Source organism: Stylophora pistillata, chromosome 1 (genome assembly GCF_964205215.1).
Source record: "Stylophora pistillata chromosome 1, jaStyPist1.2, whole genome shotgun sequence".
In the NCBI taxonomy this organism is placed as follows: Eukaryota; Metazoa; Cnidaria; class Anthozoa; order Scleractinia; family Pocilloporidae; genus Stylophora; species Stylophora pistillata.
Genome location: NC_142519.1, coordinates 55,969,113 through 55,986,434, shown reverse-complemented (window position 1 = coordinate 55,986,434; position 17,322 = coordinate 55,969,113). Strand labels below are relative to the sequence as shown.

General features: G+C 38.5%; 1 protein-coding gene across 1 annotated transcript; it reads right to left on the bottom strand.

The window, feature by feature from the left end:
- Positions 1 to 4,719: 4,719 nt before the first annotated feature.
- LOC148743229 (uncharacterized) lies at positions 4,720 to 10,147 on the bottom strand. Its single transcript, XM_088750408.1, has 4 exons — positions 10,141 to 10,147; positions 9,746 to 10,033; positions 9,083 to 9,190; positions 4,720 to 4,991 (listed from the first exon to the last, which is right to left on the bottom strand). Exons 1-4 carry the CDS (start codon positions 10,145 to 10,147, stop codon positions 4,720 to 4,722), a joined length of 675 nt encoding a protein of 224 aa, XP_088606534.1.
- Positions 10,148 to 17,322: the final 7,175 nt, after the last annotated feature.

Sequence of the window (17,322 nt, the reverse complement as noted above, 5' to 3'; positions counted from 1 at the left end):
CCACCAAAAGAATTACACAAAATGACTCCCGACAAGTTGATAGAGAAAAGGAAGAAAACCATCTCTGCATTTCAGAAGAAGAAAGGTTTCAAAACAAAGGTGTTATAGTATGGAGATGTTCTGTATTGAATGTCCATTTGTTGTGAGCCCGCGTAGTATGCAGTGGTTATATCACCATGTGCTCTTATCAATGTAATCTTGCTGTTGACCCGCCATTTTGTGTGTGTACTCTTCTGCAACCCAAAAACATAACATATCTGGCGACAAGGACAGGATCATGCCAAGCTTAGGCAAAATAGAAGAGTTCGATCCAGCCTCCACCAATATCAATCGTTATTTGGAGCGTTTGGAGCAGTATTTTATCACGAACGACGTTCCAGCGGATACAGGCGAACGATTCAACGCATAGCAACCCTGATATCTGTCACCGGTTCCAAAGCTTACAACGTCCTTTCGGACCTGTGCTCACCAGAAGCTCCTTCGGAGAAAACTTACGGTGATCTCGCAACCATTCTCAAAGACCACTTTGCTTCAAAGAAACTTCCTATCGCAGAACGATACCGATTTCACAACTGCATTCAACTCGAAGGAGAAAGTGTTTCCACTTTCGCCGCCGAGCTCAAACCCCTCGCTTTTACCTGCAACTTCGACACACATCTAAATGAAGCTTCACGTGATCGTTTGGTCTGTGGACTTCGCAACAAGGAGATACAGAAAAAGTTATTAACCGAGCAACACAACTTTGACGACGCTCTTAAAAAAACACTTGGCGCTGAGGCTGCCGAGACAGATGTCGATGCATTCTCTCGAGAAGACGCCACTCCGGTAACACGCAGACCTCCATGCAAGAGCCGAGACAAAAAGCCACTACGCCAGAATCAAAGAAACAGCACTTCTGAGTGCCTTAGTTGCGGCAAATCAGGCCACGCACGTTCCCAGTGCAAATACAAGAACTATACATGTCATTTCTGTGAGCGATCGGGTCATATCACAGATGCATGCAAGTCTAAATCTCAGAAGAGCCAGAAGCGTCACATCTCGACCCCCTTTTAAATCCATTTTCTCTCTCAATCTTCAGCATCAATGCACAGAACAATGGCATTAAATTACCCGTTGAATTGACCGGAATCCATCTTCTAATGGAACTGGACGCCGGCGCTGGAGTTTCAATTATCTCCCAGAAGACTCACAACAGGCATTTCAAGGAGAACCCACTCCAACCCTCTGACACACGCCTGCATACCTACACAGGGGACCCAGTCCAAGTCTCTGGTCAGTTCCTAGTACAACTCAAGTATCAAAATCAGCATGTCACTGTGCCACTCCTTGTAGTTAAAGGCTCCGGACCATCACTCTTTGGAAGAAATTGGCTTTCTCGTTTTAACCTGGATTGGAAGGAAATATGTAGCATCCATGTCTCAGAACCAGGCCTCACACCAGATGTCGAGTCACAATTGCAAAACACAGTCCAGCGTCACTCTAATGTCTTCAAGCCTGGCCTTGGTACTATACAGGGAATAACAGATAAATTGGAGATGATGCTGGATGCCCAGCCAAAGCTCTGCAAGGCCCGCTCAGTACCTTACGCTCTCCAGGAAGCAGTAGATGCAGAGCACCATCAACTCGAATCCGAAGGTATTGTGAAAAAGGTCGAATTCAGTGAATGGGCAACACGCGTGGTTCATGTTCCAAAGACGGCTGGCACCACACGGTCATGTGGAGACTACGCTTTTACGGTCAATCCCCAACTCAATGTCCCTCAGTATCCAATCCCCCTGCCTGAGTACTTATTTGTCAAGTTGCGAGGCGGAAAACGATTCACCAAGCTTGATTTAAAGAATGCTTATCAGCAATTACCATTGGATATTGACAGTCAGCAGTTAGTAACCATCAACACACGTCGTGGTCTATATCGCACAAAAGGCTACCGTTCGGTATCGCCTCATCCCCGGCAATTTTTCAACGGACCATGGACATCATTCTTCAAGGTACTGAGCATGTCGCAGCCATTCAAGATGACATTCTGATCACGGGCAAGGATGATGAACAGCATATCCAGAATCTGAACACTGTTCTCAGTCGCTTAGACAGTTACGGCTTACGACTCCAGCTCAATAAGTGCAAGTTCATGCAGCGGTCAGTAATCTGTATGGGCTGCGTCATCTCTGCTGAAGGAACTTCCCCAACGGAGGATAAAGTTGAAGCCATAAAGAAAGCACCACGCCCTTAAAACTGCACCTAATTAAGAGCCTTCCTTGGAATGATAAACTACCACGCGAAGTTCATTCGCAATCTGAGCTCAATTCTTTAACCACTCAATCAGCTCCTCCAGAAACATCAAGAGTTCCTGTTGTCCCCCCAGTGCGAAGAGGCCTTCAACAAGACAAAAGAATCTCTCTCTTCCTCACATGTGCTGGTGCATTACAATCCTAGACTCCAAGTTATTCTTGAAAGCGACGCAAGCCAATATGGTATAGGGGCTGTCATACTTCACCGTTTCCCCAACGGAGACGAGAGACCAATCGCATATGCCTCAAGGTACTTAAATTCATATAGAGAAGGAAGGCCTAGCAATCATTTTTGGCGTGACCAAGTGCTACATGTACCTATTTGGGCGCAAGTTCACACTTCAAACTGATCACAAACCTTTGCTAAGGATCTTTGCACCAGACTCTACCACGCCTGTTTTGGCAGCAGCGCGTCTTCAGCGTTGGTTCCTGCTCGTCTCGTCGTACCACGACGAAATTGAATTCAAGCCTTCTGCTGAAGTCGCCAGCTCTGATGCCTTGTCCAGAGTACCCCTCCAGTACAGGAAGGATGTCAGTATTGAGGGAAAAATCTTCCAGGTGTCGGTAGTACAATTACGCAAACACCCTGTTTCTGTCTTAGAAATTGCACGCCAAACTGCTAGGAATCCAGTCTTTGCAAAGGCTCTCGCAATGACCCAAAATGGTTGGCCAGCCCTTTTCTGCACCACTCTTGAGCTCAAGCCATTCGTTCTCTGCTAGGATGAGCTCTCTGTCAAGCAAGGCTGTCTGTTATGGGGCCTGCGAACTGTCATACCTGTTGTTCCACGCCACCAGCCACAGATCCATTTGGACACTTGTACACAGCAGGTATTGAAAGAGCATCGTGCAGTACTCTAAGATCGTTTTTGCTAAACCTGTGTCGAAAAGTTGTAAGGTTTGGAGAGTTCGAATACCCTACCTTTGTCATCACGACTATAATTCAAAATCGTTATTACCTAAACATGTCGATGCAAGTTTGCTCGTCCAGACTTTCAATTTCTAGACGGCACTTTGCTTAGAGCATCCGCAAGAAGAATTTCGATACCCTCATCCTCAGTGTCAAACGCATGGAGAAGAAGCATATCATTGGCGTACATTCTAAAGACAGAACATTCGTAAAGGAGAATTTTGGATACATTTCATAGACTTTATAAAACAATTTAGATAACTTATTTCTGAGGAAAAAGAGCAAACCTTGCCGCCATGGCCGCCATCTTTGTAAACAATCGTTACCAATCCCCGCGTGTTAACTCTTCGGGTATCTGAATCAAATTAGTGACGCACATGAACATTTCGATTCACGCGTACGGTACACTACCCGTACCCGTACACCGATTTCGGGGTATCTTAAGGTCTCTATAAATGGACACTCAAACGTGTGTTCTGTACACCCGCTGTATTTTAAAATGAATTGTGAACAGATTAGATTACATCTAAACTTACAAGTATGCTAAAACATGTTTTGTGTGATAATAATAAAAAGATAGTGTTTTATGAAAATAAAAAGTCTGTGGTTACATGTTATTATCAAATTGATTACCCCGTAAAATATTTAAAAACATGGACCTAGGTAACTATTCATAAACTATTTTAAAGTGAAACCTTACACAACGTTCACTTTTAAAAAATACTATTGCTACAAATGATATCTCTCCTTTGGATTCGCTAGGAACCATTCCCGTTTTAGTTGGTGTATAGCCCGTCTAGAATCTATGATACACCTTGCTATGAAGGCATTGAACAAAATTCGCCACTCAAAAATATTAGAACTTTATCGAACACAGCCCTTACACAAATAATTTTGTAGTTTCGGGCTCTAGAGATCAAATTAATTGTCAGCTACGAACGCCTAGAAGTTATATGTGATGCATAATGAGAGAAGCAACTAAGTGCGACTTTAAGATGAAAATCTACAAAACGGAAAAAATAGCCTTACCTGTGGGTTTAAAAATTTCAAGATTATATAAGGGACTTCAAGCAGTCAAGAAGGCAACGCCACGGAAGACGTCGATTAAAAAATGATTTTCTACTTTTAGTTAGAGTTTCGAAAATGGCTGCATGTGTTTACCGTCTCATAGGGCGCCAGACCTCAAACTCAACATATCGCATAAAAGTAGTGTTGAGTTCCAAATGTAAATTAAAATAATTTGCCGCCGCAGTTTCGCTTCGCAGACGACGGAAATTTTGGTGATTTCACGTTGTTGTTTTGCAAAGGACGGCTAAGAAATGTACAAAGTTTTAAAACGCACGTGCTGGGCTATTGTTCTGCCAATTAGATCTATTGTTTTTCCACGTTCTCGTTGCCGTGGCCGTCGTGGTTTGCTTAAAGTCCCTTATGATTCATTTGCTACGGCAGCGTCTAGTTTTCCATTTTAAATTTTACTTACAAATATATTGAATCTCTGCATACACTCAAAGGACACATTTCCTTTTATTGTTGCTCATAACAAAATTCTTCTGCCAAATCTCGCAGATTCACAAGCTCATGTTGTAGTGCTTGACCCAAAATCTGGTAAGTTGCGGCTGAACCCTTTAGTCCCTTCCAACACCTGAGCATTTTATATCCCTTTTCAGAGAGTTCCTCGTTTAATTTGCTCACTTCGTCAAGCCTTGGCTCTTCGATGCCCAAGCGGCGCCCAAGCTTTTTCCAAACATCACCAAGCTTTGAGGCAAGATGTTCCAATTCATCATAACTTGGTGTATCTTGTTTGACGACAATGACAAATTTATCGTTAATGAGAAGCATATGTAAAGGACAACAATAAGCACTTTTCAGGGTAACATCAAGTTTCAACTAAGCAGTCTTGAGTCTCATGTTGGTCCTAACCATAAAGCAAACCTTTTACAATGTAGCAATAATTGGAATGTTCATATTCTTCTCAGAGTTATTAAAAATTCATAACTCGAACCCACCAATCAACAACCGTATACCACATAACGAAGATGTGTTTAGATACCTATTGAAAAACTAGATAAAAATCTTTCAAGATTTGGATATCGTATCAAAATCTTTAAAGATTTGGATACAATATCCAAATGTTTATTAATCCAAGAATATCATGTGACATGAATAAATTCCAACTAAATAATGTCTCAAGCAAACATCAAAGATTTATTTCCTTCAAACTATGTGACAGAATAGTTGGGTGTTACCGCCGCATGGCTGTATTTGTCTCTATTGTTTGTTTTCTCGTTTGTAAGCGCATTTTTTCCCCTCATTATCGCATTCTTTGTCTTTTTTTTTCGCCTTTACGCAATCAATATTCTGTTAGGTGTTTTCGCATAATTTCGTCTCGTTAAGGCCCTTTTGTACGGTGGCCCAGAAGGCTCAACGCAAACAAAAAATATACTGCAGCAAATAAAAAATATACTGTAGCAAATAAAAAATATACTGCAGCAAATTAAAAAATCAAAACGCAAAGAAAAAAAGTACCGCAGCAAATAAAAAATGCAACGCAAACAAAAAATACTGCAGCAAATAAAATATGCAACGCAAACAAAAAAAAAAAACGCAAACAAAAAAAATTGGAACGCAACGCCAAGGAAGACTGGGTAATAGTTCTTAGTTTCCCGCCAACACTCGTCCCATCCTATGCTTGTTCACCTTTCCGAAACCATTTTTTGCAGCGAACTTATGACAATACCATGCTGCCCCTTAAAAAAAATCGATAATAACTCTATTTTCATACTCTTGATGACAGTAATCTTCTATAATCCTACGCAGATCGCTTTCGGCTATAGCCAAAAGCGAGTTCCAGTTCATGCTGTTTTGGCGGGAAACTAAGAACTATTACCCAGTCTTCCTTGGCGTTACGTTCCAATTTTTTTTGTTTGCGTTTTCTTTTTTTGTTGTTTGCGTTGCATATTTTATTTGCTGCAGTATTTTTTGTTTGCGTTGCATTTTTTTATTTGATGCGGTACTTTTTTTCTTTGCGTTCTGATTTTTTTATTTGCTGCAGTATATTTTTATTTGCTGCAGTATATTTTTTGTTTGCGTTGAGCCTTCTGGGCCACCGTACTTTTGCATGCGTTTTTTAACTCACTTGTGCTCTGCCATCGCTACCTCTCATTTGTCCAGTTCACTTACCGTCTTCTCCGTTTTTGATTTTCGTGTTCCTAGTCTTACAACGTTTCTATCGCTTGCTTCGTATCGCCTTACGCTTATTGTACATTTCGAGAAATAGATTAAAGAACATGTAGCGCGTCGGACGTTTGACTACAAAAGTTGGGTAATTCACATATTATTGCAGTTTGCAGAATTAATTAATGACTAACATTAGGACGTACGTAAAGACAGCAGAGTGACAATAACTCTCAATAAAGAAACGACAACTTTGAGTTTAAATTTACAAGACATGTTTCGACATTCTCATGTCATCATCAGTTGCAAATGAACTTTTAACGGTTGTACATTTGAATTTATATTAAGGTACGTTACAAATTACGTGTCAGGGTTTACGTTACAATTTGAATATTAAATACGCGCAAAATGTAAATAGCGCGCTTGACTAGACCAAAAAATAATAATAATGGAAACTTTATTTGTGTTTTTTAATGTACAATTGTAAATCTCACAACGTATAGGCAATTTACAAATGCTGCTTGAGATTGGCTTATTCAACACACACACAAAAATCAAAATTACATCAAATCTGGGTTGTCCCAATTCCTATTTTTGCAACAAAAGACGTAATATGTTGCTCTAATAGCTATATTTATCATTTTCTTGATTATGTAAAGTTGCTGCTTTATGTCAATGCCTATGTCATTCATCATGCCTAAGAACGTAGAGCATTCATCTGAGAAAACGCCAAGGGAGCTCATGGAGAGATTTACAAATTTCACACATCTGAAAGATCTACTCATTTCGTTAATCAAGTTCCGATATTTTTCTTTTTTACGTACTGCATTATTGTACAAGTTAGATTCGAAACCAACTGTTAATTCTAGAACATATAGGCACTTGGACTGGGTTAGGAAAAGAAGATCTGGGCGATAATTTTCACCAGTTATTATTGAGAGATTTAGATAACCAGTAACATCTGCATAGATTGAGGAGCTAACATTAATTACAGGTTGAAAGGACTTGGCAATGAAGTTAAGGATTGAGTCGTGTCTCCAGGTAAAGCGATCAAGGCATTGTTGACAACCAGCGACAACGTGAAGGAGTGACTCAGGATTAAGGCAAAAGGAACAATCAGGACTTTGTGATAATCCCCATCTTACCAAATTCTTACGTGTAGGAAGAGAGTTGTTGATGTAGCGGATGGTAAAGTTGTAAATGTTCTTCGGCAGATGAGACTGGGCCACTGACCAAATAGAATTAACAGCTGACAATGAATACTTGGTAACATTTGAGAAGAAGAAACCTTGAGAAGTTAGGTGGTGTTGCAGTTTATCCTCTTGATTAGAACGGAAATCCTTAAGAACTTCCCTAGTGGATTTGTACACATCATATACACCATATGCAATACCCAAAATATCCGTGAGGTAATGGGTTCCAATTCATTCAAAAAACATAAAAACGAGGACGGTCGGGCCTCGAAACAAAATGGCGTCGTTATCATCTCTGCCAGTAGTTTACGGCCCTTGCTTTCTAAGCGAAGATGTGCCAGGATCCTCTTCAAACGGACGGAAACCACTTCTGTTGAAGAATTCTCAATTGAAATTCTGGTTCAAATACCGCGGGGGTGATATCAAGGGCCTGTCTTGACTCTTGTGATACAGAATGTTTCACGATCTCAGATTCTACCGCTTCAAAATACCAAATTAAGATCAAAGAGGCATTGCATATTAAGTGCGAAATACCCATTCTTAATCAGCAATTGAAACATCTAGAACTGTCTCTTTCCTTTTAATTCTGTTATTCCTTGGTCTTTTATTTTATTATTATTATTATTATCATTATTATCATTATTTTTTTTTTTGGTCTAGTCAAGCGCGCGCTATTTACATTTTTCGCGTATTTAATATTCAAATTGTAACGTAAGCCCTGACACGTAATTTGTAACGTACCTGAATATAAATTCAAATGTACAACCGTTAAAAGCTCATTTCCAACTGAAGATGACATGAGAATGTCGAAACATGTGTTGTAAATTTAAACTCAAAGTTGCCGTTTCTTTATTGAGACTTTAACTTCACAGTTGTCGAAAGTTACACTCTGAAATACTGAACTGCTTTCAGTCAACTCTTGCACATCCACACCAATCTTTTCGCCTTTAAACAGTCCGCCTGGCTCAATGGTACAAATCTTGAGCATTCTTTGGTCTTGTCATTGTCAAAAAATCTGTAAGGCCCATTAGTTCTTGTAAACTGTAGATTTTGGAACAGAATTGATAACACACCCCATTTCCTCGTCCAATATTTTGGGAATCAGAAACCTTCAACTTGACTCATCCATGTAGCACAAAGCAATGAATGTGACAAAAAGTAAATTAGGCTGGATAACTCCCAAATAATGCATTTCATTCAATCCGTGTTTATCACAAGCTATCGTTCAATTAACAAAACGAAAGAACAAGACTAAATAAAATATAATAATTGGCCACTCGTTTGAGAAGCTTTCATTACACCAAAACCTCGCTCTTCATGTTTCATCAGGGGTTCCAAACACCTCGACACGATAAAAGCACTCGGCCTGCGGCCTCATGCTTTCATCTGTTTCTTGGTGTTTGGAACCCCTGATGAAGCACTCACCCTTGTTTTTGATTTATGACTTCAATGATGCTGCAGCTGTTGGATGATATATTTACATATTTGTGGAAACACAGTGCTTCTCTTGCAGATATTACTTTGTAAAGGCGGGTTTGCTTTGAAGTTACCTTTGTGACGTTTAGGAGGGTTAGGTCTATGCAAACCTACTTCTCTCCTTTTGGAACCAATCTTTTCTTCTCTTGTTTCTGCATGTGATATAATATTTCAGAAATTTTGCATGCAGGTTAGTACTTCTTTTTAAAACAAGAGCATTTAAAGTTAAGTGTTTTTTTTGGCCTGATTCTCAGTTGTGAGTGTATGGTAACTTTTAAGTTTTGTGCTTTTTTTCATATGACACTGATGAAAGTAGTAACTGGATTAAATGTAAGGAGGGGGGAGTAAAGAGTATCTTCTTTATCATACAGCCTCTAGCATTTACTACTTTTTGCATCCTGACGTGTTTTTTCAAAAATTTCCCAAATCTGATTTCAATGCTCTACTACGGCTTTATGCCGTCAATTTATCATAAATTGACATGTACTTATCAAGACTCTTATTCAATCAGCAGCGAGTTAGCCATTCATAATTTCATAAATTGTCCATGGTAAAAGTGTAACTAGGTAGTTTGGAAATCAACTTTTTTCCATGTTCACAAAAAGGCAGGAACTTTTGAAACACCCTATACATATTACAATCTAGTACCTTATCATAATGAACGAAATTAGTAAAAGGTAAAAGCAAAAGCAAAGTTTTCCACTTACCAAACCCACTGTCATTCTCCTCATCTACCTCATCATTGTCACCATCATCATCATCATCAAAAATGTGCACCACTTTTGTTGATGTCCTCTGTTTCTTCCTACTCTTTACCCTGGGTGAACGCCTTATTCTCATTCTCTTCCCACTTGTCTCCTCTACTGACCCTTCTTCACTCTCTTCTAACATGGATGATGTTGACGATGATGATGATGATGACAATGAGGATGCCAATGACAGTATTCCACCTTCTATTTCTTCCCTATTTTTCTCATCAGGTTTAGAAGGAAAGACTATCAAAATAAAAGAGATGCAATGAAGTGAAGTGAACTCATTCTTAAAAATCAGTCACATTCTACAAAACAAAGAGAGCAATTCCTTTTTTTAACTATCGTGATACCTACCATATGGCTCTTCAAGAAAGAGATGCCCTGCTAATAGGTAGCACTATACAAGATACTCAGCTCATGGTATAAAACCCTGCCAGACCACAGAAATGAGTGCTTAGCATTCATTAGTTTATAATTATAATGTCTCTTTGGAGCTTGTTGGATGCAAGAACAAGTTCCAAAAATGAACAAAAGAAGTTTGACTAGCCACCTGATTTTTTAAGTTTTGTTTCATAGTGTTATAAGGAGAACATATTTTTTCAAATAAAAAACAATGCTGTTAAATCTGAGGTATTTGTTAGAATTCTCTTAGTAACACCAAGATGTTGATGACATGTATAATAAATCCTTCGAATCTAATCTTCTTGAAGATCTGCTTTGATAAAAGCCAATGCTAGATATAAAATAATCTTATCAACTGCAGGTTTAAGTCTTGGAGGTGGATCTTCAGTTCCAAGGGTGTTGTTAACACAAAGAGTGACACCAATGTTGTCTTTACGTCCATACCGGTAAATCTTAGACAGAAGAGTTCCATCTAGACTTACAGCATGAATGCCTCTCTTTGTCATCCTCTTCTCAATTGATCTCCCAATTTCTTCCCTCTTTTCGATACAAATGTTTCTCAATTTGTCTTGGTTTGTTGCTGAGGTAAATGCTACTTTAAGATGCTTGGAGGGGTCAAAGGTGGGATTAATATTGTAGTCTGAAGCTGCAGAAAAAACATCAGGATCCCTCTTGATCATGCTCTCCCACCATTCGTGGAAACATGGAAAACCATGTGCAGTAAACTGTGCCTTGCCCTGACAAAAACTTATGGGGCGTTCAGGCTTTTGAAGTTTTCCCTTTTTAAAAGAAAACTTCTCAGCTCCTTGCACTGAAAATAGGTTGCCTAACTTGCAAACCAAATCATCCTTGCTGCAAGTTGCACCATGTAAAAAAATAACTGTGAAGTGGTTACAATAGTGTGCACCAATAGCTCTAAATAATCCTGAGATCGAGCTGTCATCTGTTCCTAAAAGAAATAACATCATTTCTGTTACTTAATTTCACTTTCTAATGGTAACAACATGGTGCTCAGTACCCTTCTAGTTTTCTACTTTTCCCTATGAGACTACTTGTAGAAAGCCTCCTGGAGTTATCCAAAAGAAATCTATTTCAGGAAAGTATCAAGAAGCATGCTGTAGTAATCCTCACGGGCCTTCACTGAGCTTTTCTACATACTGCTCCAGCCATCCTGACTAAGACTAAAAATTATTTTGACAGGGCTGAAAAAAAAAAAAGGGTTTCAGTCAATGCAAACAAAATTACCTTGAAGATAAGAAAAGCACACAACTGAATTTCCACCATTACATTTCACCACTGAATGGCTTGGTGTGATCATCCCTTTTCCTTGACTCTTAACATGTTCCAAAACCATCGACATGTCAGGTTCAAGATTTTGCAATAATAATTTAAAAACGCTCTCGTCTGGGAAAATGATGGATAATCAACACCTTGTCGCAGACCAGCATCCTTCATACAATTGAAATAGTCCTCTTGAACTTCCAGATCATTAACAAACACACTAAGGAATTCCTCCGTTGACAGTAATGCGTCATCTTTCTTCCATTTATGACCAATGTCCTCGAGACGTAATGGTACAGGATTTCCTTGAAGTAATATGTACTGACAAGGGACCAGAACTATTGGAGATCCATTGCATTCCAACAAAGTGTACTTTTCTCTCAGTTTTTTCGTACCATAAAATCTTTTAAGCTTTTTCTTCAGTCCATCTCGAACTTCAGGTTTTGACATTATAGTGGCCTCTGAAAAGATATCCAATGCAGATTTCTGTACAGTTTTGATGATATCATGAGGGTTCTCATTGTTATCCTCATGGAATTTACAGACTTCTTCCACTTTCCTCTCACTAAAGGTTAGAAGGAAAGGCAGAGTCCAGAATGACAGGAAGTCTGATATTTTATTAGGACCAATTGTCCCTCTGGATTCCCCATCTTCTTCATCTTCATGTTCATTTGACAACTTTCTATCTTCATCATCTTCACATAGATTCACCTGGTTACTGCCTGACTTTTCCTTTGGGCTCTTAGAATTAATTACCAGGATGGACAAGCTTAAAATTTGATATCCTTTCATAGGAGAAAGAAGACCGCTATCACTTGGATAGACAGTATCATCATACGAGCCAAAGCCTTCGGTTACCCTCCTTGTTTGGGAAGCAGAATCCCTGCCTCCTGTTTGTTTGTCACCTTCTAGATATTTCTTCAGTTTTGACAAAGATAAATACTCAAACCATGCTTTTGCATCTTTTTCACTAATTGCTATCCTTCCCTCTTTGTTGCCTGATTTCTTTCCATACCCCATGTGCAGGCATGTCAGTTCTGGGACTTGAAAACTTGTCAGATCCTTTTTTCCTAAAATGTCTTTAGTCACAAGACTTAACACTTTTTCTGCACCCATATCTTTAAATCCTCCATGTCATAGTAGAGAGTCATCGAGGAGTAGCAGAGGAGACATAAATCCCACATTGTCTCTTTCATCTTTATAATACTGGTACCATGGAAAAAGCCCATACTTTTCTTTAAGTATTTTCTCTGGTAAACCAGTCAATTCTGATAAAGAAGACTTGTGTTTGTGCTTATAGGTGGCAGGAACACCATCCTTATTTATTTCACAGATCCCCTATGGAAGAGAAAAAGTACTTTGCTTTAGGAGAGCATGTTATGGGAGAGTTTAGGTTTAAATGGGGTGAGCAGAGAGTACATTTAGTAAGTTATAACTGCAAGCAGTCTGTCTGGTATTCATTCATCTAGTTAATATATAAATCAGAGGGGTTTTATGCATTGTTATTAATACAGCCACCAGTTTAGTTAAATGCTTTGCTTTGCTCAAATTTACCTCATTTTTTACATGGGATATTAAAATAAAGTTTAAATTGATTGCCTAAAGGATAATTACTTGACTGTGGTTCAATAATGGCTTGTTACCTAGCTGGTCATGTTCATGGATAATTAATTTCTAATGGTTCAGTAATGGCTTGTTACTTAGCTGGTTGTGCTTACAAATATGTGGACTACTGATGAGAAGTCTAAATTTTGACTTACAGTACAGATACATCAAATTATACTAATGATTTCACCTGTGAAAAAAATATGACTCATTTTAAGGAAAAAAGTTTTTGGGCAGGCTACTGACTTGGCACCTTCTCAATTTTCGATCCCCACACACACGAAACCAATTATATCTCAAACAAAACATGTCATATGAACTTCCACGACTCATCACACCAAAAACAACTCAGTTTAAAGTGAAGGTTGGGTATAACATCAATTGACCCTCCAAATACAGAGATTGTAATTTCTCTAATCATCATTTAGTGACAGTCAGGTTTCCAGTGGTGACAATACCTAAGCTGCACTAAAGGCTCATGGCAGATACACTTATTTACTAGTTCTTTGTCAATTAGCATGACTCATCACTCCAAAAACAACTTAGTTTAAAGTGAAGGTTGGGTGTTAAGGACATTAGCCAGAAGGCTCATTTTTTGATTGATTATTGATTAGTTCACTAATTTCAGAATGATCTTAGATAGCCACATAGTTACAATGCTTATCTGTTTTTCTGTATTTCTATTGGTTTTGTAATCGGACCTTTCAGCGTCACCACGCGCATATAAAAGGCAATTTTACCGTCCCTTTAATCAGTTCTTCGTAAGTTTTGAATAGCCTTGGTAAACTTTCGCCCTTTCGTTTTTCTCAACCTCTGGCACAAGCGGGACCGATATGTGAGTACCTTTGTAACTTTGTTTTTCCCTCTCCAGTCTTTTCAGTGTTGGGCGACAACATACAAACAAATATTGCAATGATCTGTATAGATTTAAGATTCAAAGGCCAAATTCGTGCCAATTTGCGAGTCAGTGAACGCCCATCATTTAGATAGAACAATGGGCTGTTTATCAGTCATCAAACTCTTTTAATTTGTTTCCAAACTTTTGTTCTGTTTCACTTGTATTGTTAATCTCGTTATAGACTTTAGAGCCCAGTATTTAACATGCGATTCTTTGATCATGTATTCCGCGGCTTTTCGTTAGATTGATAGAACTTCGTTGTATTGTTGTTTCAGTTTACGATCGATCGTCCGATAGATTGATTGACTGTCAGAATAATCGTTATTTTCATCATTGATTGTGGTTCGTGGTCGATTGCTTTTCAAGAATAAAGATTCGTGCAAACAGTCAACTTTGGGTTGTCATTTCGATCAGTAAAATAGTCCCAAACACCTCGTTAACCGCGTTTTGGAGCGACACGCCCTTGAACTTTAGAATTTAGATTTTGGTCGCCGTAAACGCTACATTGGGTATAACATCAATTGACCCTCCAAATACAGGGATTGTAATTTTTCTAATCATCATTTAGTGACAGTCAGGTTTCCAGTGATGACAATACCTAAGCTGCACTAAAGACTCATGGCAGATACACTTATTTACTAGTTCTTTGTTAATTAGCATGGCTCATCACTCCAAAAAAAAAACTTAGTTTAAAGTGAAGGTTGGGTATAACATCTATTGACTCTACAAATACAGGGATCATAATTTCTCTAATAATCATTTAGTGACAGTCAAGTTTCCAGTGGTAATATACCACAGCTGCACTAAAGGCTCATGGCACTCAGACACACTTATTTACTAGTTCTTTTTTTGGCACTATAAAAATCTTCTTTCTCTGAATCCATGCAAGTAAAAAGATCTGCATCTAGTTCCCTTGAAATATTTAAAGAATAGGTACCCTGCTGAGGCCATGGCCTTAAAAACTTTTCAGTCGCAGGTGCAGCCCTCATGTAAGGCAGGTGATTCTTCAGGGGTGGCACTTGTTCAAGTAAATAAGGTATACTTCAGTCACCAGATTAATGCAACCATGCACTCTTTGAAGGAAAAAATGCCTTTACCTCTTTCTTGAGGATCTTCTTTGCTTCCAGTTGTGAAGCGATTTCTGATTTTTTTTGGACTGGTGATAATCACAAGCACATGGAATCCTTTTCATTTCCTCAGACAAAAGGACAACTTGACTTCTACATTTCAAAACAGACATTCTGAACCTTTGAAATATAAAGAGGTGAGGTTTTGGGTTACGAAAGTGGGGTTCTACTGTATCATGGTCACGCAAATATACTCTATGTTGCATGTTGGTGACATCAAAATGAGGTGAGAACAAAACAGTGGCTCACAAGGCACAACTGAGTGTGCCACGGGTGCTGATACATCATTTTGATGCCATCTGTGATCTGTTACTGAAAAGACACAAGGCAAAATGGAATTTATTTGTTAATTTCTATCATTAAGAAGCCAACTATTGTCAATGGTGATATCATTTCTCATCTTTTCTCTTACAGATCATAAGCAAGAATCAATCAAAATGAGTGTACAATTCATCTTATTATTAGATCCATTTTGAAATTAGTGGTGATTTTTGTAATTTGATTGGCTCTCATGGGTGCAATTTATTTAAGGATTGCAACATTTTTTGCTCTAGATCAAATCTATTTCCCAGCCAGTGACAAAGCTTTCAAAAAACCAATCAAATTACAGGAAGTTGAACAAAACTTTTCCAACTAATACTACAAACTGGCTCACTACTGAATAAATAAAATAATTGTACAGATCGACTAAAAAAATCCTGTATCTGAATGACTGAGTTTTGCAGTTCTAAAATGGATGTCATGAAGTGGTACCTAAACTTAGAAATACAGTGCAAAGTAAAGTATTGCAAAGTATTGCAAAATTTTAAACCCCTCCCCCTTGACGAAAAAAAGCCCTGGTGAGTGAAATGTAGACAGAAAATTCTATTAAGTGACCAGAGTATTCTCCAATCTTCAAAAAGACCCCAGCTTGTTCGGTTCTCTTGCCGTATCTTAAACGTATTAATGAAGTTGTAATTAGTCTATAATTTTGAATCTCTTGTTCTGTAAATCTTTTTATTTTAAAATATACGTATTAAACACTGCCCGCTTCGACTAGCCTTTGCTAACTGTGGACAGTGCATATTTTTTTGTAATATTGTAATATATTGTAATATATTGTAATATATTGTAATTAAACTAATTAATTGTAATTGTAATTGTAAAAAATTAATTGATTGTAATTGTAATTGTAATCGTAACTGTAATTAATTCAATTAAGAAAACAATTTATAAACACCCAGGTGGAAAAGCAATTCAAGCTTCTTTTCGCATTTATTTCAGGGATGTGATGTAAAATCCCACCTACCCTTCTTTCGCATGAATCAATCCGTAAAAGGCCATCAAAGAATATTCCAATAACAAGATTAGAGCTTGCCATTGGAATATTCTTTGATGGCCAGCCTTCTCATCTACCAATATCTTTCCCCCTCATTTGTAAAACCCCATGTGCAGTGTAATTTCTTGATTCAAAAGGACTCCTAAAGAAAGAGTTGACTATGAAACCCTCTCAGTACTCTCTTTAACTCACTGGTACAGTTTCATATTGGGGACAACACTGGCTACTGTTGCAATGGAGAGCCGCTGTTCACAATATTCGTCGAGAGTGCCGAATGTCTTTCCAGGAGTTTTCTCAATTTTTAAATCACTCTGAAGCTTCGAATAAATGACAAAGCTCCTTCACTAATATGGCTACGCTTTACTCATTCACAAAGTTCTATAAAGTAAGCCCTTGTCATAAAAAGGGTTACGGCTGGCGATTGGAAGTGATTTCGAAGTGACGGCTCCTCGATGATCGTAACACAGAGTCAAATAGGAAGCTAAGTAAAATATGTCATAAATTTAAGAAAGTTTTCTGCGAACTTTCATACCTTATTTAGGGATGAAAATGAACTCACGTGATCTCACATATCTCGTGAAAATTCGACGATATCGAGCCAAGATATTCGTTGAACTACTGGACTACTGAACTACTGAATGGTATTAAACCCGGAAGAATGCTATCCCACAAGACGCCAGCGTCATACAGAAGCCAAGGAAAAATGCATAAATTATGCAAATATTCTAAGAGGAAACTTTGGAACAGGTCGCGCGCTTCGCACAAGTAATAGAGAACTTAAGCACCAGGCTATTTTGCGACGGCGACGGTGACCGGAAGTGACTTTTTGTTCCGGTAGGCGTTCTGGAGTTGTCTGTGAAGTCGCCTTCGTTTCGCGCGAACGTGAGAACCTTCATTTTGG

Coding starts and splice junctions, on each gene's coding strand:
- LOC148743229 (XM_088750408.1), bottom strand. Junction 9,191..9,745: donor GGAGAATGACAGTGGGTTTG/GTAAGTGGAAAA, acceptor TATCACATGCAG/AAACAAGAGAAGAAAAGATT. Junction 4,992..9,082: donor AGCAAACCCGCCTTTACAAA/GTAATATCTGCA, acceptor TCGTCAAACAAG/ATACACCAAGTTATGATGAA.